Genomic DNA, 26,506 nt, shown 5'->3' on the forward strand with positions numbered 1-26,506 from the left:
GTTATTTTTTGTTTCTAGTTTGATTTTGAAACTTTCACAATAAAAAGCTGTCTTCTTGAGAATGTACTGTAAAAGAGCTTTTTGCATAACATTTTTAATGGAAATATTGTATTTTTCTGGCTGGCTAGTTAAACAAGATAAACTCTACTTCTTGTCAGTTCAGTGCTGTTATATTTGCATTTATCTTTACCAACAATAATAAAACTGGAAATTAGCTCAGTTTAAAAAAAAATGTTGATGAGAATTGGCTTCCTTATTGCTGACGAGAAAACTTTAAATATTATAACAAGCATAAAATTTGAAGAAATAATTCCTTATTGCATCAAAATTTAGCTTCAGTACTTCTCTCACCATTTATGGATTGGGCTAACTATAAAGTTTGCCAAAATAATGATCATTTTTTTCAGAGATCTCACTGGAAAATTGTATCATGTTTTATAAGTACCTTTCTGGAGTTGTTATGATATGTTAACAACCAAAACCTAAAGTAACATATATTCCAAATTGGGGAAAAAAAAAAGTCTTACTTTAGTCTTAAGGGAGAGGTTTGACAAAAATCAGTAAATAAATGAAACTCTCCATGCACCTGAAATCAAAGATCATGAATACCCAAGTGTGGACAAGAAAGACTCAGCATTAATGAAAGCATGGTGTAATGCACAATTTTCAAGCTTTTTCTTCTTTCTTTCTATGTTAGCAAATACAAAACACTATATAAGAGGGAGGAGATTACAGGGGAAATGTTGCACCTGTAACCATGACAATTTCATTTCATTAAATAAGGTTTCACAGTGGCATTGAAACAATTATATACTCTAAAAGTCCAATACTGGTTCTAGGGTCACGCAATTTTTGTGATGGCAATACCATTTGAAAATCGTTTTGCTGAAAGATTACATTACTGTTCTTTAAATTCAGTTTCATTACTTCCTGCAGCTTTCTAATGGCATGCTTTGGGAAGCATCCTACAGAAGACATAGTATGTGTGTTAAAGCAGGAACAGGCCTGTTGTCTTTTGAGTACTGAAGCCATTTAAAGTGGAAGTGGAATGACCTACCGTTTTAGCTGGAGCAGCAAGATTTTCCATTTCTTCATGGGTCACCCAAACATTGCCTGAGGGCTAGGAGGGGCCCGCAGGAAGGCAGGTGGGATCCACATTAGGTAAGCAGTGGTAAAGAAGAAAGGCAGCACCACTGTAAGTTAACAGCGCATCACCATCAGCACAACCACGTTCTTGCCTCTACCGAGCTGCAACTAGAGACAACTTTAGACAACTTGGTTTGTGTCTTTCATTAGTGGCTTCTGAACAGATGTGATGGAGTGTTACAACTAGAACTGATGGATGAAATCCGGCAGAGCACTGCCACAAAGGAAAGAATAGTAATTAAAACTGCATTTCATAAACAACTGGCAAATTCAACCTTTGGCTCACAGCTCTGTGCAGAGGTAAGCTTCAATTCCCAAAGATTTTCCAGCCTAAATATTCTACACAAATCACATGCTCATATTGTAATTCAAATAATGAATACTTATCTTACGTTTCTGTAAATCAAAAATGTCAAGATAATTCGCTTCTAAAACTATTTGTCCTCATCCTATTGTTTTTAATCAAATGATTAGTAGGACAGCGAGGAAAGTCAGGGAGGGAGCCTGGATGTGCGCTATGTTTTCTGGAGACCTGAGATAAATTAACTCCTGTCCTGAGAAAGAGGGGAAGCAGAAAGACTGGGGACTCACAAATGCATGTTCCAGAGCAGGGCTGCTTTGTGTGCAGTTACTCAGGCAGAGTTAAAAAAAAACAAAGCAAAACTATTCCCAATGTTTTTAGCTTGAGCATAATATTCTCTCACTTCATAAGCGTAAGTGCTTTTTTGCTTTGTAATATCCTCTTGTGCTTTCAAAATCAAAATTAATTTTGTGTAGTAATTCAAACATCATATTGAGTTTTTACTGCTTTACTTTGGTAAAATCCATTACAATTAATAATATTATCATGGTAATGACACATAAAACTTTTTTCAGGGAAGAAAGTATCAGACAGTGAACTGCAATATTTAAAGAACATGAGCAACATGAAAATAAAAGGGCAATCAACAGCAATATTAATGCTGCTGCCCAGTTGATTATGTAGTTCAGTGGATCCACTACCTCACAAAGGTATCTGAATTGTAATTTCAGTCAAAAGATTCCCTATACATTTAATGAAGACAATATATTACAAAATATAAATATTATGAACATTATCATTACTATTGCCTTGCTAGTGGAAATCTCAGCTACACTACTTGAGTAGTAGTCTGTCCTTCACTTCCCTGCCATGTCTGCCATCTGACCAAGGTCTTGTTTGCTTCTCTCTTTGCCATTACCATCAGCATATCTCAGCATTAAAAACTTTCCTTTTGTTATCTTGTTTCTTTTTGTACCAAGCACTTTGGACTATTTTTCCTGCTTTTTATATATATCACATTCATTCTTACTCTCCCCTGATCTATTCCCTTGCTTTTTGATATATTCCCCTTTCACACTTTTATCTCTGTGTATCTTTACTTGCTTCCCTCTTTTCTGCCACCACCTTCTCTTCCTTCCTCACTGAAAGCACGGGCTTCATTTCTGCTTTGCAGACACTCCCCTCACATCTCCAATCACTGCTTCTCCTAAAAGCATGAAGAACCTGGAGCCAGCTGACTTAGATAACAGAGTGCAAAAAAGGAGGAATGGGAAAAAGACTCAGCCGTGTTCCTACATAACCTCTCCCAACAGCCTCCACCCCCAAAAAAAGGAATAAAGAAAGGGAAAAAACAAACAATAAGAGAAACACAATCTGATTATGTTGGTACAGATAATTTGAAGGAAGAGAAAGGCAAAAATAAAGGCAAAATTACAAATAAGGTGCTCCATACTGATTTGGATAACATCAACGTTAATCAAAACAATGACTTTAAAAAAAATATGAATATCTGATAAAAGAAAAACACCAGCAATCAACAATCAAGCAAGAGATGAACAGGTAGTTCTGAGCCTTCATTAGACAGTTCTCACTGATTGTGAAGTGTGTGTTATCATAGAACCACTCTGGTACTACCAAAGTTTTTCTGCAGACTCCTGTAGGGCAAAGTGGGGAAGAAAAAGTTAGCTGAGCAGGACTCACTGTTCTGGATGTTGGAGGTGCTGATGGACTTGTCAGTGATACCATCTCCTGGATTGCTAATCGGAGTTTTAGGCGATGAAGGGGATTGCTGATTCCAATTTCTCTCTGAATCTCAGTATCGGACAGAGCAGACATGATAGCTCCACTCTTGACGTTGGCACGGCAAGCAGCGACATACCAGGCTGGCATTCCCAGCCAGAGCTGCCAAGAGAAAGGACATTTCATCCAGAGCACTCCTTCATTTCTCAAATTAAAATCATAGAATATCCAGAGTTGGAAGGGACACACTGGCATAATTAAATCCAGCTCCTGGCTCTGCACAGAACAGCCTCAAAGATCACATCATGTGCCAAGAGTGTTGTCCAAAAGCTTCCTAAATTCTGTCAGACTTGGTGGCATGACCACTAATAATCAATTAATTAATGACCAAGATTAAATAATGAATTGTCAGGACACCTATCAGTCAGAATAAGCATGGGAACACACAAAAATTAATATGAACATAATAGTCTTAAATAAAACAGTATTATTTCAGAACCTTTGAAATTTCCTCGATTTCATGTGAATTCTTTTTGCTTTTACTGTAATCAGAACTTTAAGGCAAGGTATGCTTTGAGTTATTTTTAGAGCTGTCTCCATCCCCTGGGCTACTACTTTCCCAGGTTTTTAATGACCAAGTACTGGCACAAGTCAGTGTTACTGCATATCTGATAATCTTATGTACAGAAAATCATCTAGGAGGAATTAATTTTTTCACTTTTGTACTAAAATGGCTTTATCTTTTTTAACATGGTGTACTCAAGAGGCACAATCTTACATTTCTCAGCTTTTATTTTCTGAGTAGAAATTAACCAAGCCTAGTTCAAATAATCAACCTATCAGGGACAGACTTTACAGTAAATTTGGGAACAGTCTAGTATGGTGTCACATCCCAGATAGGAATACTGGTTACAAGGTGCAGCAAAATGTGAGCACAGCTCCATCACTTGTGGATTTAGAAGATAGGTACTTTTATGTTTTCCTCTCATTATGTTAGCCTTACTAGCCCAGGCCAGCAACAGCCCTTTCCTTCACCACTTACTCTTTCCTTGTAAGAGGACCTACTGAGTGGGAATTATTCTTGTTTTTCTCAGCTTTCTCATTTTATGCTGCCTCATTAATGTGACTGTCAGTGTCTACAGCTCTTTTTTCCCAAAGGAGGCAATTTCATATCAGGGATACATATTTGTAAGATTTTTAATCATGGTATGAAGTAAATTATGCTTAACAAAGACTGTTAGAAGAACATAAGCAGTGAATGCCATAATCACTGCAATTTTAGGGATAACAATGGAAAACAAAGACCTAGGTACATCTCAAATAGGCCATCAAAATTAGCTGATTCCATTGGTTGTCTTTTTTATTTTCTCTTAATAAAGGCTTACTAAAAGGCGACACAAGGTTAAGGAAATCAGAAAATTCACCAAAAAATTTAGAAAGCAGCAACAAATTGAAAAGATTTTAATTTCATTTGACACAGTAGGGGCTAGGAGTGTGGGATTATTAAGAGGTTTATAATTTATCTGGGGAATATTTCCATAAAAGATAGCTGTTAGGTCACTTTTATGTCACAGGGAAAACAGACTTGACTGTCAGGTCACAAAAGGCTCAGTCACGCTTTGAGTCCTGAAGTAGCAGAGGTTGAGAAATGACTGCATTGTGTTTGAGTAAATCCTTCCCACTGATGGTACTGGACACTACCCTCCATCCAATGCCAAACTGAACCTTAAAAACATGATCTGATTCCAGAAAACTTAACAAAATGAAAGCTTCATGAAAAGAAAAAAAAAAGAAAACCAAAAATTATGTTGATTAACACCCAGCTGCACTTAAACAGCCGTGAGAAAGCCATGCATAGCTTTAAAATGTATTTCATCACCTCATTTATTTTGACATTAATTTTTCTTACACATGCACTTGAAAAGTAGAAAAGCACAAACACTGGGAGTTATTCACCCTGCAGAAATAGATTAAACTGTTTGCTGCTCATTAGGGCAATTATTTCTTTAACAAAATAAGTAAATTCTTCAACAAATAGTGGTCTAGCAGAAAATTATGGTAGATGAACAGCCTCTAAGTGGAGAACACAGAAATCATTCTAGACAGAGATTTCAGATATCAAGATCAATATACTTTTCCAGAATTACTTAAGAAAACACAAAATTCTTAAAATATTTCTCAGCTACATCTAAGCTACATACAAAAACAAAATAAAGACTAATGCTGAAAAGCCCTATAAAGTTTGAAAATTTCACAATATACTTCTTAAATTTGAGTCTTTTTTTCTCCTTTAATATTTACTTTAGTTGAAGTGACACATTTTTCTTTAGGAGAGTATGAAGTGCACACAATTCCCATCTGCTGACTGGATGTCCTGGTGCTCACTAAATAAACACACTACTCATATCCTCACATCTTTTCATCATCAGTATTCAATCTGCACTGACTACTGCAACATAAACTTCCTTTTGATGTCTCCTGTGCTACTGTCATCATATTCTCCAAGATCTTCATAGATCCTGATTTCTCAATACAGTCCCCATCTTAGACAGTGGGAAGCATATCCTATCTTTTAGAAAAGAATCAAGAGGAAAAAAAAAAAAAAAACAGGGCTTGTCAAAAACTGCTGATCACCTTGAAAGATGAGGTATTGGTATTCAGAAATTATAGACCTTTGTATGTTCATGTCTCCAGCAAATCAGCCTTTGCTCTAATACTAAATATTCTTGACTGATACAAATCTGTATACAGAAGTCATATGAAAAAGTAAAGTAGTGGTCAAATTAAGGATTTTCCCATATTAAAAGAGATTTTTTGGGAATGAGAATATAAACCTATTTTCCAAGGTCATACACAAATGCTTGTACTGACTTTCTGCAGTTTTTATTTTGTCTTTTTCATTAGCCATTAGCAATTCCAACGTGAAGCAAAAATTTTGTGGACCTTAGCTGCTTTCATTTCTTGTCTTTCATTTATTCACTAGCATATTTCTGCCAAAGGTTTGGAGAGGGATCTCTTTTTTCTGTTGAAGAGAAAAGCTTTACAAGGTCTAACTGTTGATCAACGGATGATAGATACAGCAGGCAGGAGAAAAGTTATGAATAGGTAGAGATACTTGGTATAGTAAGGAATAGATACTTGTTCTTTGAGCCAACAAAGAGTTTGTGTCTGCAGTGAAGTGTAAAAGTGACTTTGCCATGTAAAAGTGACTTTGGATTTGTATAAGAACATTCTTACTTTCTGCCTTCTGCCCTCAGCATCTATGTAAGTGGTTTTTGAGTAGTTCCTTCTCCTAAAACATTCATTGATTGCTTTGTCAAAATTGATGACAGCTCTGCTCAATGGTTTTTATTCTTGATTTCCAAAACCCATTCCTTTAGGTCCTCCAAATAAAGGACAGCTCTCTGCATATTGTATTCCAGATGTGAAGGCACTGTCTGTCAAATCAGAGAGATTTCAACCACACTGCAGGTGAAAATGGTGAGATGAACACTTTTTTCCCCATTATGTTTTTAAAATGCTGAAAGCTACAATTTTTTTTCATTTATTTGAAATTAGTACATCATTCTACATAAAACATCTGTGGAGTTTCTAGACATTTAGACACTGAGTAATTCAAAGATTTAAAAACTTCAGGATTTCTGGTCCTCATCCCGCTGTGTAATTTTGTCTCACTTTATTCAGCTCTAATCTGTAATTTACAGCATCCAGTGTAAAAACCTACATAGTGCTGACAGCACAGTGCACAGGGGGAAAGGAAGAGGCTGTAGCAGTCTCTTTTAAGATTTATAAGAACAGGCAGAATCAGAATCAGACTACAAATGTGACTCACTTTTTCAATTATGGCCAACGCTTACCTCCAGCCAGGCAACCACTGTTGGTCCATCCCACTGGGCAAAAGGCAAACCTTTTCTACGAGCCTCTTCCAGAAGTTCATGTCTAAAAATGGATCAAGAAATGGTAAATGTGTGGAGCTATGTGTTGGGACAAAAAAATGCAACCCTGCCTTTTTGTGAAGGGTAATAACAGTGAAGCACAATGACAGGCATAGAAAAAGCACAGAACACACCAGTTAACAATACAGCTCTTTCTCCTGGTTTAGTGTACTCTCAATCTATTCCCAGTTCTTCAGTTTTTCTGACATCCTTTTAAACATCTAACATACAAAAGGAGAGGTTTCTGTCTCTTCTTTTGCCAAAGCAATAAAAAAGTCAGCATGCTCTATAACAAAGGGGTATCAAAACAGACATTGGTGAAGAGAAAATTGAGGAACTCCTCCTGAGACTGACTTAGCTCTGGTCTGGTAATGATCCAGTAAGGCCCAGAACTGGCAACTTCTAGACATGAACTAAACATGGATGCAATGCAGCTGGATCTGAGAGGTGTCTGTGTTTGAAACACTAAACCAGCTGCATCAGTTGTGCACAATGCTAGGGTCTGTGGAATACAGCTATTCTGTACCTTAAATATGCCATCTGAGGCTATTTAAGAGTTAATTTTATCTCTAGTAGTTCCATGTTTGGATTTTTTTTAAATTATGGATTATATATAAAATAATTCTATGTGGTTTACTGGTGTATATATTTTTATAATTCTAGAGTTGATGTGATTTCTCAATTTTGTACATATATATAAATCTCTCTATTGAGTTGATCAAATACCAACCCAGCTCCTGCATCTGCAGTTTTTCTGGACTACAACTGGTGTATGTGTAAAACGTAATTCTCTAAGTTTAATCCATACTTTTAATATGGCTGTATTAAATATTTGGTATAGGTACATATACACTAGTGAGCTAGACTACCAGGAAAATTCTCTATATTAAAAACATTCAGCTATTTCACCAGACATTTCCACTGATGTGAGGGTATACAAAAAGCAGTCCTTCAAATGCCTGTTTTTTCTGGTATTTAACAACGTTTTCAGCTGCCTCCTACTGAGTGAAACACAAAAGAAAGCTTTCTGCAACAAGCCATAGTGAAAAACAAATTAGACAAGGACTATGCTAATGTAGTATTAGATTTGCTTATATTCCCAAGTAACAAGAAAATATTAGAATTATGGCTTCAGTTTTTTTTCTCTCCTCCTTTATTACTACAGCCTTTGTAGTTCAGTTATCCCTTGACAATTCATCACTGCCTTAGCAGCCTTTCAAAATCACAGCAGATAAAAGCAATGGAGTGATCTTACTTGTAAGGAGCAGTCCTTTGGGGATTTTTGCATTGCCAAGGGGCCACACTGAGAGAATGTGGCTTTAGAAGGAATTGGAAGTCAAATAAGAGATTTTGCATACAGGTTTAAATCCCTGGCTCTGAATATTTATAGAAAGAAAGCTGCTTTATTTTCTGAGTTTATACTGCAGTTATATGTAACATTACAAATGCTTGGCATCAGTACTGAAGTTGATCTAGCTTCTCCTCCCACACAGCCTTTGCAGCATGCCTTTCCATTGTCACTTGGATATCCCAAGACACTGTAGAGCTATCCTTGATTTATTTGAAAGCATAACCCTCAGTAAAACAAGAAGTTGCTTTCTGGGTACATGAATACCAAGTTACCTTCAGCAGCTGATGGGGATGCAGGAATGCCTTATTCCCAGGGAGACAAGTAGTGAATGAAAGCTATTCACCTGTCTGCCCGGGAGAGCAGAATTAAGGCATGGCCAGACTTGGCCACATCCCAGCTACCTGTGGATGACATATTTGGGTTGCAGCCTTCCCTCAGGGTTGGTTCTGCAGGTGCTGTAGTGGTGCTGTGCCTCCCTCAGGTGCTACAACAGGGCTGCAGGACTCCTGTGCTACTGGATCTGGGAGCTGGCATGGCCATCCTTAGGGAGAGGCTTTCAGGAATGCCCCTGCCTTACCTGTCCACTTTTGGTGTCCCATGGCAGAGCATGGGCTGCACAAAGCCCTGTACAATGTGCTCCTTCCCCACAATCTGCCCGAGCCTGGGGGGAGCAGCCCCTTGAGCAGCTGGGAGTCCCATGGAGACACCATCCCTGGAGGAACCTGATCCCAGAGTTTCCTTCACCTGGGCTATTCTCTTCAATTATCCCAGCTGAAAGAGCAGGGCTGGCTAACATGCTAAGTAGAAAAGGAGGTAATGGCTTTGAGGGTCTCTGGTCTCCTGCTCCAAACAGAAGAGCAGCAGCACCTAGACTGTGAGAAGGTGGGGAGGAAGCCTTGTCCTCTGGGATTTGGTGTTAAACCTCTGAGTGGCTTCAGGAACTGAGATGCCTGAAGAAGAGGCATTGGCACTTTAAGGTCTCTTTGGAATTACAAAGTAGATATTTTTTGAGTCTTCTGTGACTTCGGAAGTTTTGTACTGAGGCTTGGTGTGGAGGTTTAGAATTATTCCAGTGATTCTCAAACCAGTGCATTCTCCCAGAGTGGGAAAGCACTTCTGTTATTTCAGAGATGCTCTGGCTCACAGAGCTAATGGAAAACAGAGCTGTGGTTATTGATTTAGTCTGAAGAAAATGGGGCCAGGCCAGAAATGAGATGCCATAAATATGTGTGTGTGTATATATATATATATGCATGCACTATGGCCAAAGCCTGCAGTCTGATAAATGTAATCCAAATGGTCTTTGCATGTAGAAGGAAATTGCTCTGAGTTTAAAATATTTCTAGCATAAAGTTCAAAACGCTGTACTTGGACATGCACATGAAATACTGCCATCATAAGGGTTGTGCCTTACTCACTGATACAGAAAAATAGTGAAAAGACTTTTATAATATTTTGTTCCCTTAAGAAGAATTTAATGCTTCAAAACTTATAATTCCTTCCTCAGATGATTCTTATAAACAGCACTGCAATATTAAAGTTTATTGAAATTATAATTTACTTTTGGAATATTAGTCTTTGACTACTATTAATACAAACTGGGAGATCTGTATAATCTGAACCTTCAATTTATAAACCAAAACTAAACCCAGAATTTCTTTTTTGACTAAGAGATATATTCTTTAGTTGGGAGTCAGTGAAAACTAATGAATGGTGTGTTTTGGGGTTTCTTTGGTAATATGAACTAGCATAAGAGAAAAAAAAAATCCACTCTTTGATTAAGGTAAAAGTATAATCTAGGAAAAAAATATGCACTGTTTTGACCAATTATGCAAATCACCTGGAAATCTAATCCAGTGACCTGCCTGTTTTGGAACAGAAAACAGTATTTTAGAATGGACAGGATGTTGTCTACAGTTATGTCTACTTATGGGATAGTTACTGGCTTCCTAAAAACACAACTCCAAAGCAAAATATTGGTAACCACAGTTCAATTTTCCTTGCAAAAACATACAATTGATCACAGGAGGAAGAAGAGACAAATACCCCAGAGCTTATCACTCCCTCTTCACTACAAATACAGGGTTTGGGGAATCATGGAAAGCATTACACAGCCAGTCCAATTTAGAAGGTTCATTGCAGGGGAACTGGGGATTTGCCCCTCCTCAGAATATGTCCACAGAATATTAAATGTTACAATGTGTCCATGTTGCATTGGCAAGGAGGAAGGGAATTAAAATGCAATTATTTCCATGCTTCTCGGGTTTTTGGCAGCATATGAAAACAACTGATAAGGAAACATTGACATTAATTACGCATTACTAGAAATGCCATTATTTTGCAGATAGGGCTTTAAACCACTTACTACCATTGGAATGAATTCCAAATTAAAGCCATTTCCTTAAAGATAACATTATTACTGCTAAAGAACAAAATCCTCATCTTGGAGATATTGTGGGAGTAACTGGAATACACTATTTAAAATATATCATTACTTTAAGCCTGGTTTTGTAAGGTCTGGAAATTTAATGAACATCAACTGTTTAATATCCATCCAAAATTGAGAAATACTTTTATTTGTGTGTTTTAGGGAGTGCCCCATAAAGTTTTTTTCATATTTATATCAAAGACTATAAGCAATGGAAGCAATATGAAGGCACAAATAATGAGTGGAATTATCTTACTACCCTACAAATCTACTTCATATGTATTCTTCTCTTGCACCAGGGAAATTCTAGCTCTGTATCAGCAGCTGCCATCAAATAATTGCATAAAGCCCAATGAACTTTATTAAAAATATTAGTAATCTTTCAATAGAATTTGTGCAGGAAGTTAATGCTATCTTGACTTAAAGTGTGTCATTCAGTGGCATTCAATTTTCTTCTTGAAGACAAGGCTGCCCCCCATGAAGCAAACAAGCAATGACAGCTTAGGATTTCTAACACACATAATGTAAACACTGTGCAATGCATGACGCCCAGACATTGTCTTGAGGAAACGAAAACAATATTTCAACACAGATCTTCATATTTCTGCAAGCAATAGGATTTACTCTGATATCTAATAGGGCTCACGTGAAAAGACCTCAGGGATATTATACTGCACAAAAATAAAATGTCTCTTAATTAAAACATAATCATAAATGTGAGATGAATTGAAAAGAAGGCACAGTGAAGTCAAGAGCCAGATCATGTTTGTACAACACAAGCAGAATTGATTTAATAATTTTGCTAATGGGTAATTTAGATTGTGAAATGGCCTTTAGTCACAGACATTTTCTCAAACAGAAAATAGATTGAAGTTTTTACCTAGCAGATCCTCTAATTATGAACAGACATTATTATGATTATTATTATCACCAATATTAAAAGGTTTAATTTACAACAAAGTACTGTATGTGATAGGTTTCTAGAAGAGAACCAGACAGAACAGACAGACCAAATATACTGCAAATATACAATTATATGACTAATCCTATGATTTCAAGGTAAGATTACACACATCTGCCACTTGAAATCTAATATATGTTCAAAGTATTAAAAAGCCAGGAGAGAGGATTTCTAATGAATTAAACTGGAATTGGATTTTATCCTTTCTATTATCATTTGTTAAATATTTAAGACGTGCCAGAATCCTGTAATTCCTCTAACTCTTATTTTTGTAAATTTTATATTTTATGAAAAAATAGGAGTTGAATTTCTGTAAGTTAATAATATCTAATAAAAACAACAAGTTACGTTTTATATAAATGTATGTTCTTCAAGACTATAAATGGATTTAAAGTAGGAAGTGGAGTGGGAGGTTGAGGAGAGACTCAAGACTTCATATTGCCACACAATGCAGCTTTAGTTTAATCTGAAAGGATCCAACAGACTTAAAGACTGCACTAATTAAAAACTATGCTGGATCCTGTTTGAACTTTGACACTTAAGTGATGTGGATTTTAAATTATTTGAAGCCCTCATTCTCCTTTCTGATACCAAATATCAGGTCAGACTGGAAATGATGGACAAAATTCAATTTCCAATGTTTTACAAAATCTTTTGTATTCAACTTTAAGGAGTTTGCAGGAAAAAAAAATGGAATACAGAAATGAAGATGCAACTAATAAACAGAATGTTTTTAAATCTATAAAATAAGGAAGCATAAATTCCAAAGTATCCCAGATAACACAGAATAACAGTGCTGTGGGTATTCCATGTTAGGTGTACATTTTAGCTGTATGCAAACTGAAGGGCAGCATTATTTTTGTCTGAAGATATTTCTTCAGCTAAGTGCAGCACATTCAGGAATGGTTAAGACAGACCCTGATAAATAGAGCTACAGAGGGCTAGTGTTTAAAGCCAAATAAAAGGGCTGTGAAATAAGGAGACTTGTATAATACACAGTCCTGCAATCTTGTGTGTATTGTACTACATTAGAGACCCTTGATGTTCCCACACTGATCAAATCTATTTTTATAAAGCAATTTCATAATCACATATTCTAAATTAATGTGGCAACCCTTATTCTCTAAGTTTTGTACCCTTTCACCTTCTGAAATTTCCTCCTTAAGTCTGAAAATTCTCATTCAAGAAGAAATAGCATTTCCACAATACATCAAAGAGGTGAAGATTTTAAACTTGATATCCAATTAACAACTACAAAAACAAAAACAAACAAGAAAATGAACTGGTGAAAAAGAAAACAGTAAAATTATATGCACAAATAAAATATTTTTACATATATGTTTGCTTTGAAACAGCATGAGGGTTCAAACAGAAAAGAAAATTGTACTCTGTGAGTCTTTTGTGATTTAATTAAACAGAATTTATGCCTTAACAGTATTTGTTCAACTCATAATTTTTCCACTGACTTAATCTTTCAAATATCTTTGTGATTCTTTAGACCTCCCAAAATGTGCTTATTTTTAAAAAAATGACAGAAGTTATCTCCAAGTAGTTAATTCTGTCAAGCACTTCAGGAGCAAGTCCTGACCTAAATTAGTGCATGTTTTCAAGGTTTAGTGTTATTCTGAATACTTTGAAATCTTTCAATTTTTTGCATGGATTCAGTTTCAGTTTTCTGCATGGATTTGTGACATAAGATTCACGGAAAAACAAAAAAAGGAGGAATAAAACATAGAAAATAAACATGGTGCTGAAGATTAATATGTTCAGCAGCCATGGCATTTTAACTTACCCAGTTATGCTTTTCATGAGATGAAGAGAGATGAATGGAAAAAAAGCACATAAATGTTAATGAACATATAATAGTCCATAAAAAAATAAATAGTATGATAGATAAAATAATATCACCATTATAACTACAGAAATATCTGTAACTGATCTTTCAATGCTCTAGAAACTTCAGTGCTTTTGTGAGGAACAGATGAAACTGTCAAAATGAGTTTTTCATTAAACTCATGTTGGCTGTTTAACAGGTACCAGTCAGCACAGCACATCTTCCATCTACAATACATATTCATGCCAAAGATCTGCAAACACACTGAATGTGGAGCATATTTTCAAATCAAAGCTTTTTGCTTAGATTTGAATAATTTTATAAGGGTTTTTGTGTAACCTCAAAAATCTTGAAAATCCCAAACCTGTGGATTTAATCAAATTACCACAGATTCACAGTAAAATTGAGTGGACTACATACCAAGGTTTACTTTTATATGTGCACTTTAATAATATTTTAGCAAAAAATCTCACAGTAATTATAAATGACCTAGAATTGGTTGCAAAATTTGGTTTGGTTTTTGTTTGTTTTTAACATAAGTGACTAACATTTTCAATGGCTTTTTATTCCTGAAAGTATTTAAATTTCAGCAGTCATACTAACACTGGATCAGTAGCAACACTGGTATGAATGATATGCCTTCTAGGTAACCTATTATTGCCAACAAAACAGGTACAGTATATGGAGGAGAAAGTAGGATGTCATAATAAACTTTCTACATCACCCATTAATTGCCATCATAAAAAAGAAAATTATAGTCCTGAATGAAGCCCAGACACCTCAAAATATTACATTTCTATTAACAAATTACTTACAGAGATCTAGAAATGCTTAATAGATATAGCTGTAATAAACATGAAATGAAAAACCTTTGCTGTGATTAACTAAGAAGAGGTTGCAGACAGTCAGTTCAGAAGGGCACTGTTTTTGAGGACTTAAATTTTGTTTTCTTGTGTGCAAGATCAGCAGAACAGCTGGGAGAGAGGAGGGAAAGTGCAACACAGAAAAGTAGATGGAAACAAATGACAAATTTATATAAGAAACTTTAAGACGGAGATTAAGGAGGAAGGGAATGACAACAAAGGATGCAATATAAGCAAAGTACTAGAGAACTATTAAAACACCTACCAATCTGATGGAAGTGGCACTAGAATTGAATATGCATTCATGATTAATTCTCACTGTATACTGAACTAATTGATCCTAATCTCACCTTTGCTGAAAAAGCTTTTAATTTTGAGCCTTCTGGAGGATATTGAACCAGAACTGCTATTTGTTACATTTTCCACTGAGTACTCCTTGGGGAATGAGTAGAGATAAACTGGGTGATTGTTTGGAATGCCAGTAATTTTCTTGTACTTTTAATGAGCTGGCAGTTTGCAGTCACTTGGAGACAATCTAGGGGAACTGAAGGCCATGGCAGGAGCAGAGGATCAAGGGACATTCCTTCACTTCCTGAATATCTTGTTGCAGAATAATAAAATACAGCAGGGAAAAATGGACCTTTAATTCTAGGTTTTACCTTTAGGGTATTTTTATGGTTTGGTGGGTTGTTTTGTCATGAGACAACAAATTTATCACTATTTTATTATATTTTCCTTAGATACATATTAACAAAAAAGCTTTGTAGAATTGTTTTACTCTGCTGTGTTTTACCCATTCTTCCTTCAAATTCTAATTCTACAGTTAATCTGATAGGATACTTACATCTGCTGGAGAGAGTTGCTTAGAAAGCCAGCTGAATGCATCAGGGTATAAGCTTATATTTATCCTGAAGTTCCAAATTGCAATGGATAGACTTATATATGTAGATAAGATAGGGGCTAGAGCCTTAGGGGCTTATATTTGATTAAAAATTTGCAATTTTCTGATACAAATATTTTTTATCTTTTATGAGGAAGAGGATTTTAAAAATTTGGCAAAGGATAAAAATATTTTTTTTTAAAAAATATTATTTTTAAAATAAAATATTTTCAAAATATGAGTTAGATATAGAATAAAATATTTTGTATCATCTTTTCCATCATCAGAATAATCTAAGTAAGGTTCAATAATCCTCTGCAAAATAAATACTCATTTCTCTTTACATTTGTAATTCTAAAAAGGCTGCAAGCATCAATGTAAGAGCAAGACATATTTTAATAGTGCAAAAGCTTTGACTGACTAATGACTTGAAAGTATTCCAGCTAAAATATTTGCTGAAGGAATTAAGTCTAAAAATAAAGTTCATCTTTATGTGTCTCAGAGACTAGACACTGATCCAACCTAGAGAATATTACACTGCACACAGCAGGCAATCCTAAACTGCATATCAGGACACTGAACAGCTCTCCTTCCTTCAGCAGAATGAGAAAACAAAAACACATTTTGCTGGAAAGGGAGGAAAAACAAAAGATCAGTCTAAAGGCTACTAATAACATTAGGGAGTTTTTCATAGGTGAGGTAGGAAGGAATGAAATTAAATGCAAATCTTGAATTTTCCTAAAGATTCAGAAAATAAAAGACTGGGGATAAAGCAGACATATTCTTAAGAGCTACATCAAAAGATAAAATGTTTATGTTTAAGATACAGTGGTGTTTAATAAGCATTAAGTATATAGGAACATTAGGTGGATGGCACAGAAAAACACCCTAATTAATCCAACTGGATTCATTCTTCTCAAATGTGTGCAATTAAAAAAATCACTAGAAACAGCTATTTGCATTTTACAGAGGACAGAAATTATTTGTAGTCACAAATACACTACATCAAATTCTAATTGCACTTGCACACATGAAACCTAATTAATTAACCTAATTAAATGGACATCATGTGAATTCAAAAGCAATTACAGGATAACTGCAGTGTTTCAAACAAAGTAGTCCACAATATTCCACAAAATAATCTACTTAAATATTTTTTCAAGTTGCCTGTTGACAGAGATCTAAAACTTGGATATGCCCATTAAAAAATGAAAGTCTGTTTATCTAATGAACTTATCAAGATTTATCATTCTTTTTTCCCCCTAAATAGAAAGAAGAGTCAATCCAATGCTCTTCTGTTCATATGATGTCCCTGCTGTTTAACTTGTACATCACAGTGCTCAGCTGAGACTTAACAGCATTGCAATTCTCTCTGCAGAGTTAATTATAAGGCTATGAATACTCAGAATTTCTTTTTCCACCATAATTTTGCATTTTTTCTGTGTCTAGCAAACAAAAATCTGGAGCTGTTGAATAAATCTCCCCAAAAACAGATTCTTGTGAAACAAGGCATACTTTGATCTTCCTTGGAAAATATAAATCTCACATCTTAAGCTTGTTTGGGAAATATAGAACAAATAGATTGTTGTCCAGAGTCAAATCCAACAAAACTGAAGAATAAAGTGAGGCTAAAGCACTGGTCTTGACTCATATTGATTTATCAGCTTCTGGACTTGAGTCATGCCATCATGATCCAGAAGAGCTGGCCTGCATGTGAATTCTTTTTCAGGGATTTTTTGTAATAATTTGCACAAAATATACAATTATAAAATAATTTGTCTTTGGGAATGCTGCAGAAGGGAGCCAATCTCCTACTGCACTAACAGCATGCACAAGGTCAAATCCACCTCCAAGTGGCAGTCTAGGACTACAGAGCACTTAAAGGTCTCCCAAATCTTGCCTTATGGCAGTGCCTTATAGGGGATACAATCAGCACATCCTGTGAAATGCCAGTGACCATGACCAATTATCACACACTCTTTATTACAAGCAACAGATGACATATATAGGTCTTGTATTTCTTCAGAGAAACACTTATGTGCTGCTGCTTTGCACATTGTTGCAGATCAAATCAAAGACTGCATTTTAGAAGTGTTCCTGGCCCGTGCAGCCATACCACACTATACAAAGCAAGACTCTTTAGAGCTGTATTTGCCATCAGTGAAGCTTTTAGGGCAATTTGACATCATTCCTGAGCAAAACTGTAGATAAGGAGAAAACAATTGATGTTCATTCGGATAGTTATAGCAAAGAGGGAAGTAAACACATCTCTATTTGCTGATAATATTTCAAGTTTGGCTGAGTTCATTGTTAATGAGCATTTTCATACAGGGCTACATGTATGGCATTTTAGTGAAAAAGACAGTAAAACATTTACATAGCTTCTCTGAAGTGCCTTAATTTGTTAGCTGAGATGAGGCCAATAAAGGATATGCTTTTTTCAGGGGAATACAGTGTTTTTTTAAGCCACAGTGTTATCTACTATTTTTGTCATGTATGAATTGTCCTGTGGGACACACAAGATCAACTGATCAACTTCTGCTGTTCCAGAGGACACTATGACTCCATGTGAACCTTTCAAGAATCTTTACAAGTTGCAATAGAAACTGGATTGATCTGAACTTCTCATACAGGGTCCAGGCTTGGGCTGTCATGACCCCTGTGTAAATGCCAAGGCCAAGTCACTGTGCACAGTTTGCACAATGCCTACAAAGGATGATGTCATGAACATATGAGAGAGTGTCTACACAGTCACAGAGAACGGCAGAGAATGGCAGCTGAACTGCAAAATTCAGAATTGGAAATTAGGTAACTGTTTTCAGAGGGAGACTGGTCAATCACTAGGAAAAAAATGCTAAGAGAAAAGCTCCACTCTTCATTTTCTGATGGGTGTCTTCTGGAAAGTGTATCTTAATCATAAGTTATGGTTTAGAGGAGTGCAAACTATTTAAATCATTAAATCATTTAAATACTGGCAGACAGTATCTGGCCATTAATAATTCTAGTCCTAAACCCTGAGTTTTCTTGATTACGCAAACAGGGTCTAAAAGTTCAGGCAAAAGGTAGAAACTTCAATAGATGAAACATCACCACATTTTATATAGAAAAAGTTAAGTGAAATACAAAGTCTAGTTTAAATAATGAAAATTTAGCACCCCAACATCACTTAATTTCACAAAACAAGGATTAACACCCTAAATGCTTCAAATACCCCTTACCCTCATCTTTTTTTTCCTAGAACGGCTCAATTTATAAATAGTAAGACCTAAAAAGTTTCAGTATTAACCAGAATTGTCATTTATTTAATGTCTGAGAGTAAACATCTATGGATGAGTCAGGCAACTTAAATTCATCTTTTCAGCTTATAAGAGATGTTGGGTATAATTTAAAAATTCTACACAGATTCCTTAATTTCTCTTTGATGGCTTAGGAATAAGACTTGTTCCTAATAGATTTACTGTAATAACCAAATTTTGGATGAATAGAGACTCTTTTTGGAAGTTCATAAATGTCTAACGTATCTTTCAGACAAACTGTTAATTACATTTTAATGATGTCTAAGCAGTCAATTGAAACTGAATGAAATTTTACATCTAAATAGCATCTTCTAAACAAGAAGAAAGGAAACCTTGAAATTTTGGTTAATGACACCATAATCACCAGAGAGTGAACTGCTCTCCAGAATTACCATATTAGAATTAGAAATACAGCATTGTAAGTATTTCTCAGTTAAGAGGTATCATGGACATAATTTTAACAGGAATCTGTCCTTCATAATGACTTCTATCCAAACTAAATTAAAGCTGATAGCTTCTGGTGAAGATTATTACTATCACAGTACTCATATGTTGATCACAGAGGTGAACCTGACTCTGTTTCACGGCAAGAGAGAATCCTTGATTTCCTGCACCAGAACCACGACTCAGGTATTTGCTGAGCTGTTAACAGGACTGAAAGCCATTTCACCTAACTTGCATGTGTCAAAGAGAAACACAGTTTCAGTATGTAGTATTATACCTGTTTTATGGAAAACAGAATTGTCTCTGGCATCACTGTTTCAAGGTTTTTTTGTATTGTTGGGTGTTTTGTTGCAAGGGCTTTTTTTTTGGAGGTTGTTTCGTTTGGCTTTGGTTTTTATTTTTTAAAGGGACTGACAAAGCCAGCATAAGAAAACTCAGACCTGAAATGTAATACAAAGTGGGACTTCCAAGCTTTAGCCTGTCCTTTACCTATCCTATTGGTGGATTTGGCTCTCTTGGGCTTTTATGTCCTAATCCTAATCAGTCAGAAATGCTTCCAAGGTGCTCCGTGTTCCAGTGACTGTGCTCACTGTCTCTGCAGGGTTTGTAGAGTGGTTTTGTTTAGTAGGAAAAGAGGAATCAGCCACTTGGACTGAAATTGTGCTGCTATAGATCTTACTGCTACATCAAGAGTGAGGAAATGACTCTCAGACCTCTCTTATTATGTCTTACAAAGACCTCCCACACATCCCCATCACCATTAAGGTCACACAGCATAGTATCCTCATTTATACTGAACAGTTCAGCAATCTTGCACCCACTGTGTGTATGGCAAGGCTGCTTGCAGAGGGAACTGGGCATTGTTAAAAACTGGTACAAAGGAATGTGACCTACTGCAACAATCTTTTCATTTGAATTGATTTATGCACTGTCCCAGTTTAATACTTCCTAAGGTAAAACATGCAAATAAATGACTGATATTCAAGAACCATCTGGACACAGCCCTGTGCCATGTACTTTGGGATGAGGGGTTGGACCAGATGTGATCCCTTCCAACTGACCCATTCTGGGATGCTGTGACTGCATTTCTTACAGGGAGGTGCTAATTCTCTCACACTCTATTGACAGCTTGGCACCCTAAAGACTACCATAATTCAGTAGAATCTCCTGTATATCTCTAATACTATAGGTTACATTTTTTTCCTATACTATGGGTCCTCTATAACAATATAACATATACATACATATACATTATGTGTAAACTAGCAATGTATGTTAACATTTCTGCAATTCTGAGGATTCTAAGGTGAGAAATTATGAAGTCAAGTAACCCTAAAAGGAACAGGGGAAAAATTAAATTTCTTCATGAGATAGTTGTAGAACATACACTTTGGATAAATAATACACAGTTCAGACTAATAGAATTTTCATAGTCACATAGGAAAGATTCCTTTCCTTCCATCAGAAGGAAGGACATTTTGATTACATTTAATCCATAAAGAACCAAGGACAGACAGACATAGGAGAAAAAAAAGGAAAGATTTGAAAAGCAGAAAGCATGGGATTGTGTGAGATTAGACAGAAATTTAATAGCCTATAATCTGCACCCATAATTTACAGACCCAAACTTGGGAGGCAATCTATAGATGAAATTGTCATGTCATGTTTGCAGTTGTGTGTGCCAAGTCTTACGTTATTTTACACAGTTTAAAGAACTAACACATAAGAAAATGAACACAATTCATCCCTTCAAAGTGATTTCAATACTGTGGTACATTCAGCCCTCAGAACTGTAAGGTGCATTGGGACTTAAAAGAAAAAGGCTGCTGAAAATTAAATTATGTTCTTTACAAATGGTAATGGTGGTCTCAAAGATTTAGTTAAAATAAGCCTGGTAACATAATCTACATCCACATATTTCTAAAAATACTGACTAGTGATACAAATGTATAGGTAAGAAATACAGGGACAAGATTTATCAACTGCAACATCCCTGTGAATGCTATTGTGAATTTCTTAATTGAATTTAAAACATTTCTTTCAGCTAGCACAGTGACTACTTCTCTATCAAGGCTGATTTAAACAGAATGCTTGCATTTGTACATTTACATGGATGTGTACATTTAAAGTTATATTTCATCAAGCACTTGACAGGAAAGTAGTGATTAAAAATATTCAACCTAAAAATTTAAAGAGAAACTCAAACCTTATCCCTAGATTCTTTGGATTAAAATTGCAAAAATTCTCTTGAAACTCAGCATAGGAATCTTAAAAGAGTGAAAAATACCTGAAAACCCAGAAAATTTTAAAAATTAGGCTTTCAGAAGCCAAATAATAGCATTAAAGTTAATGGCACGGATGAAAAATAAACCTATTTATTTACAGAATGAATTTTCAAAGTAATTTTTAAGTACCATCTTTTTCTCTGACACCCTCTAATTACACTGGAAGGGCAATGCTGCCAAGAGGTTTCTTTTGTGTTTGCAGCTTTATTTTGTAAGTTCTTACTAGATCCTGGCAGCTGCTAGGAGTCAGTGTACTGTTTTTACAAGGAGGTGCATTAAAGACAGCATTAAATTATTATATAATTGATGCAAACAAAAAGCTTTTTGCCTGCATTTGCTGACAGGCAAAAAGAAAGTGAAGCTGATAGGATTTATGGGGAACCTTTGACATCTAGAAACAGAAATAACACTGTTCACTAGGTAATACAAAAAAGCTTTTTCACCCTTTTGAAAATCTACATAGGGAGCCATAAAATATGTGGGCTTTTCAAGAATTGCACAGAAGGCAAAAAGCACAGGATTAATGATAAGATGAAATGGAAAAATGTCTCTCATAAACCTATGTTCTTTCACAAATTAAATAATACTGTACAATCAACAGAGTCTGAATATTTTCCCCTGTATTTTATATGCAGCTTTAAAAAATTTTACACAGCAAAGAAACATCACTGCTAAAATGCCATAGTAGATGGTCTTGCTTCTCATTCCACATTTGAGTAAAACAAAAAAAATATTGATATTTGAATCAAGTTTCAGCCAAAATGTCACATTAAAAATGTACTCACTTTTTCTTTAGTCTTCTGTCCTTTTCTGCTTGTGTTCCAAGTTTTCCTAATCCCAGAGATTCCTGAGCTGCTGCCTCTGTTTCCATGTAACCTCCTGGAAAATAAAACAAACAAAACCCTCACCATATTTTCCCTTCTCTTGCTTCCTTTTGTTTCACTCCTCAACCTTCAATTCCCCTCCCACCCACCATCATCATCTATATTTGCTTCCTTAAGATGTGACATCTGGTGTTTGTGGACATCTTTCACCTGCAGAAGTAAAGTCTGACAAGAATTCACAACATGGGATAGAGTTGTAGAGGGAAAAAAAAATGTTTTCCCCTCCTTGTGTTTAGCCGAAATGTATGACAAGAGCAACCTTATCTCCTTTGCCTATTTTCATTTGCCTCCTAAGGCTCAGTCTTGTGGTGCTAAGTAAGCAATTTTCTCACAATTTTTAATCTTAGTTGAGAAATGTACAAGTGAAATTGCATTCTCTAGAGCTGTCTTTCTACTGTTGCCATAATAGAGAATCACCTAATGCAGTAGGTGCTAAAGTCCTCATTTTGCTTTCATAGTCTTAGATGTCATTATCCCTGCAAACTCCCAGAGACAACAGAAAGAATCTGTCAGAGAAGCAAAAAGCCTCCTACATCTCCCTGGAGATGTCTTGCAGGCACCTAAATCTTGTCAAAGTCAAGGGAACTTGAATAACTTACAGAGTGATGAGGGAAGCTTGCAGTAAGCAAGCATATGTGGACCAAAATAAAACAATTTTATAAACTAAGGGCATGAGTGGCACAAGCCACATGGCCACTGACATGACTTTCCTAGTGCAGAAGTGTAAAATGGTCTGTCTTTATCACTGCCCTGATTCAGGAAGAGGGAGCCTGCTCATGGAGCTCAGTGCAGTCTGCTGGCTCTGGCCACGCACTGTCCCCTCACTCCCACTGGTGTGTGCACACAGAGCCATTGCAGCACTCTTTGAAGGCTGCTGCCTCCTGTGCTCCAGTTCAGAATGTGGGGAACTGGCACAAGAAAAAAAGGCAACAGCGTGGTAAAATGCTGGTGCTTGACTCCATTTGAACATAGCTATTTCTTATCTCACAGCTAATGGATAGCAAACTCTATAGTGGACACTGGCATAATCAAAAAGTAAAAAATAAAGTAAAATATTTCTGTTCTTCTATGTTGATTTTAATAATAAATTAATTCATAAATGTTATGAACTGAAATAGCACCACTGCCTTTTACAAGTCAGATTTACATGCACCTCAAGCAAGTGAGAACCAAACCTACTACTGCATCATGTCTATAACAAACTTAGAAAAGCTTGGGTTTAAACTGTTCTTTTAAAGCAGGTGTTGTTCTAACACTTGTTTAGACAGGTTTTTACTTTATTAAAAGAGGATACTAATTCTGCAATAAGAATGATGCAAATACATCTAGCAAATGCAGAAAACATGAACACATATTTTTCTTTACTTCATCTGGCTGTCCAAGTCTTACAGAATCTCATTAAATGCTTTCTGCTCACTCTGGATTGCATTTTTCATTCAGCAATCAGTCAAAATGCCACACCTTTCTTCAGAGAGCAGCTCTCAGTGTGTTGGATAGAGGTGAGATGAGTGCTGTGCAATGAGGGTTTATCACAGGTTGGAGAGTAGTTTGGGAATACTGCATTTCTCCATTCTCCAAATACATCTGGCTTTCAAATAACTGAAGGTACCTTGTATTGGATGTGACCACAATAAATATTTCCTAACAAGCTGACTTCTCCATTTGCCATTCAGATGAGCTTGCTTGGGCACCTCTTAAAATGCCTGGAATATATTATTTGTTTTTGAGTCTAGAATATTTAAAATGTAACATGAGAAGAATACAAAAGTGTCTAATGTGGTGTTTGTCTAGTGAGAGAAAACTGGAAAAGAGGGAAAGAAGGAAAAAAATGCACTTGAGCTCCCTGCAGCATTCCTTTTTCCTTCTCCAGAAACTTAGAGAAAACTTGAAGAATCTAGAAATCTTGAATCTCGATTCAAGAAAAGGTCTCCTAAGGCATGAATCTGCTATGGAACAATAATGCTAACAGTTCAGCAGAGAAAGTAAAGTAATTAAACAATAATATAACAAAATTCTGGCAAGTTTAGGACTTGAAAAGGAATAATTTCAGGGTTTTGCAAGGAACACAGAACAAGGAAATATTCTGGGTAATAGCATAGCTCTATTGAACTTAGTAATACAAGTCTGTAGGTTTCAATACTGTCTCTTAAATAGGAGTATATGTGCTTTTGAAGAAAAGGTATTTTCAATATTAAAAAGTGTAAGAAGCATATGTATATATTAAATTAGAATATTTGATTTCAGCAAGGAAATTAATTACATTTTTTAATTGATTTTGCAATATATATTTAGGCTATGAAAGCCATACAAATATTTTGCAGGCCTGTAGTGATAGGACTTGCTATGTAAATTTCTGTGATGTAGTACCTCACCATGAATAGAACACCTAATTATATAGCTGCACAGATAACACATCTGTTGTGAAACTGAGTCAAGTACTACCACGACTGCTCTTTCAAAAATTTCATTGTCCCTTGCAACTCAGGATATTCTATGATTTTATAATACTGCCATTGAACGAAAATGACCACTCATTAAATGCTTTTCTTTTGATATGTTAAAAATTAAGATGAGAAAAAACTACCTGTAATTCAGCTGCTTAATGTCTTTTTAATTTCTGAAAAGTACTTTGCTCCTACCTTTTGAATAGGTAACAGTCTAACCTACCTTCATTTTATACATGCTAGTAAACCTAGTTTGCTTAATTAAAATCTGCATTGTATTGAAATTTTGCTCTTGAATTAAGGAATGGAAGTCACAAAAAATTCACATAATTGTAAATCACTAATACCTTTCAGCAATTTCATGACCTAGTATGGGGAATTACAAATGGACTTTATCAAATTCTATGCATGTATTATTAATCATAGTGGGTTTAGGAAACTAATCCTTTGCCAGATTTCATTGCTCCTGAGATAGTATTTGAAACTGTTATTTCATTTTTGGTCCACATTCCAAAGAACTGCAGGGAAGACCAACATTTTAATTGCATCTTTTTCCTCTATGTTAGAATTTAAATTATAGATTTTTGTGCATAAACCACCAGTTTCAATAAAAAGGGTTATATGGAATGCAAATGTGAATTAATAAAGTCTAACTTTAGATGCAGTCTGAAGTTATAAAATTAGCCATCAATGCAAATGGTGGCATACAGGTGTATTTCAGAGTCATTTATAGATTCTCATTTAAAAGACTGAATAAATCAGTTTTATTCTTTCCATAGTGAAAAAAAGGGGGAATTCAGATTGCAATTAGAAATTAGGTAGGGTTTTTTTTCAAGAACACTTGTTTCTCACAGGCAGAGAGGAGAAAGATTGGAGTACAAATGAAGAATACTCCATTTTTCAGTTTTACTCTGATACTTTAACCATAGTACTATCTTTTTTAAAATTCTGTACTATTTTAGCAATGGGTTTGCTAGTTGTGATAAGGACACATTGTAATAAAATGCAGGCTTTTAATTTCAGGCTTATGTTTGCTGCTTAAGTATTTACTGCAAGGCCTTAAAATTCTTTTACAAGTGTGACATGGTCACCATGGCAGTAAAATTTAGTGCCACACAAATTTGCATTATTTTACATCTGCATGACTAGGAAAGAGCCAGTAGTTCAATTTTATTAACACTCTTATTACAATTTGATACTTGTGTTGTCATGTGTCCATAAAGACATATCCTCTATAAATAGGCAGAGGAATACTTTTTCCATGAATGAAATAGAATGAAATAGTTTCAGGAAGGGAAAAGGGCAGAAGAAATAGGCAGAAAGCTAAGCACTGCTGTGAGCAGCACAACTGGAGATTGTTATCCTCAGGATGTTCAGCTACAGGCACTAGAGGGCATCTACTGACACACTGAAATCTGAATAGCAACTACACTTAGTTGCAAGATCTTCTGTATGACATAGGTACCCCACTTACAGCCAGTTATTGCTTATTAACTTCTCTTTTTGTGGTTATTTTAAAAAATCAGTGTCATCATTTCTACCCTAATTCAACTCATGATTGAAGCACCAGGTTCAGTGAAGAAGATGACTCTGCTAATTTGTTCCTGAACTCTCATTTATATTAGTCATGGCAAACTCCTGACAAATATAATTGCTGATAACAACGAAATTTCATTGGGAAAGTTGTGCCAAACAATGAAATTTAATGGCAAAG

The 26,506-nt window shown here is 35.6% G+C and overlaps 1 protein-coding gene across 3 annotated transcripts in view; it reads right to left on the minus strand.

The window, feature by feature from the left end:
- The window catches only part of PPFIA2 (PTPRF interacting protein alpha 2), a 278,624-nt gene that overhangs the window by 11,914 nt on the left and 240,204 nt on the right, over window positions 1-26,506 (minus strand). For all 3 annotated transcript variants that reach the window (XM_079303530.1, XM_079303529.1, XM_079303531.1), the window contains 4 exons: window positions 22,250-22,343; window positions 7,045-7,126; window positions 3,149-3,349; window positions 1,058-1,120 (listed from right to left, as the gene is read on the minus strand). In XM_079303530.1, the coding sequence (XP_079159656.1) occupies window positions 1,058-1,120; window positions 3,149-3,349; window positions 7,045-7,126; window positions 22,250-22,343 (440 nt within the window). The remainder of the gene's footprint in view (window positions 1-1,057; window positions 1,121-3,148; window positions 3,350-7,044; window positions 7,127-22,249; window positions 22,344-26,506) is intronic.

Source organism: Erithacus rubecula (assembly GCF_903797595.1).
Source record: "Erithacus rubecula genome assembly, chromosome: 4".
NCBI classification, from domain to species: Eukaryota; Metazoa; Chordata; class Aves; order Passeriformes; family Muscicapidae; genus Erithacus; species Erithacus rubecula.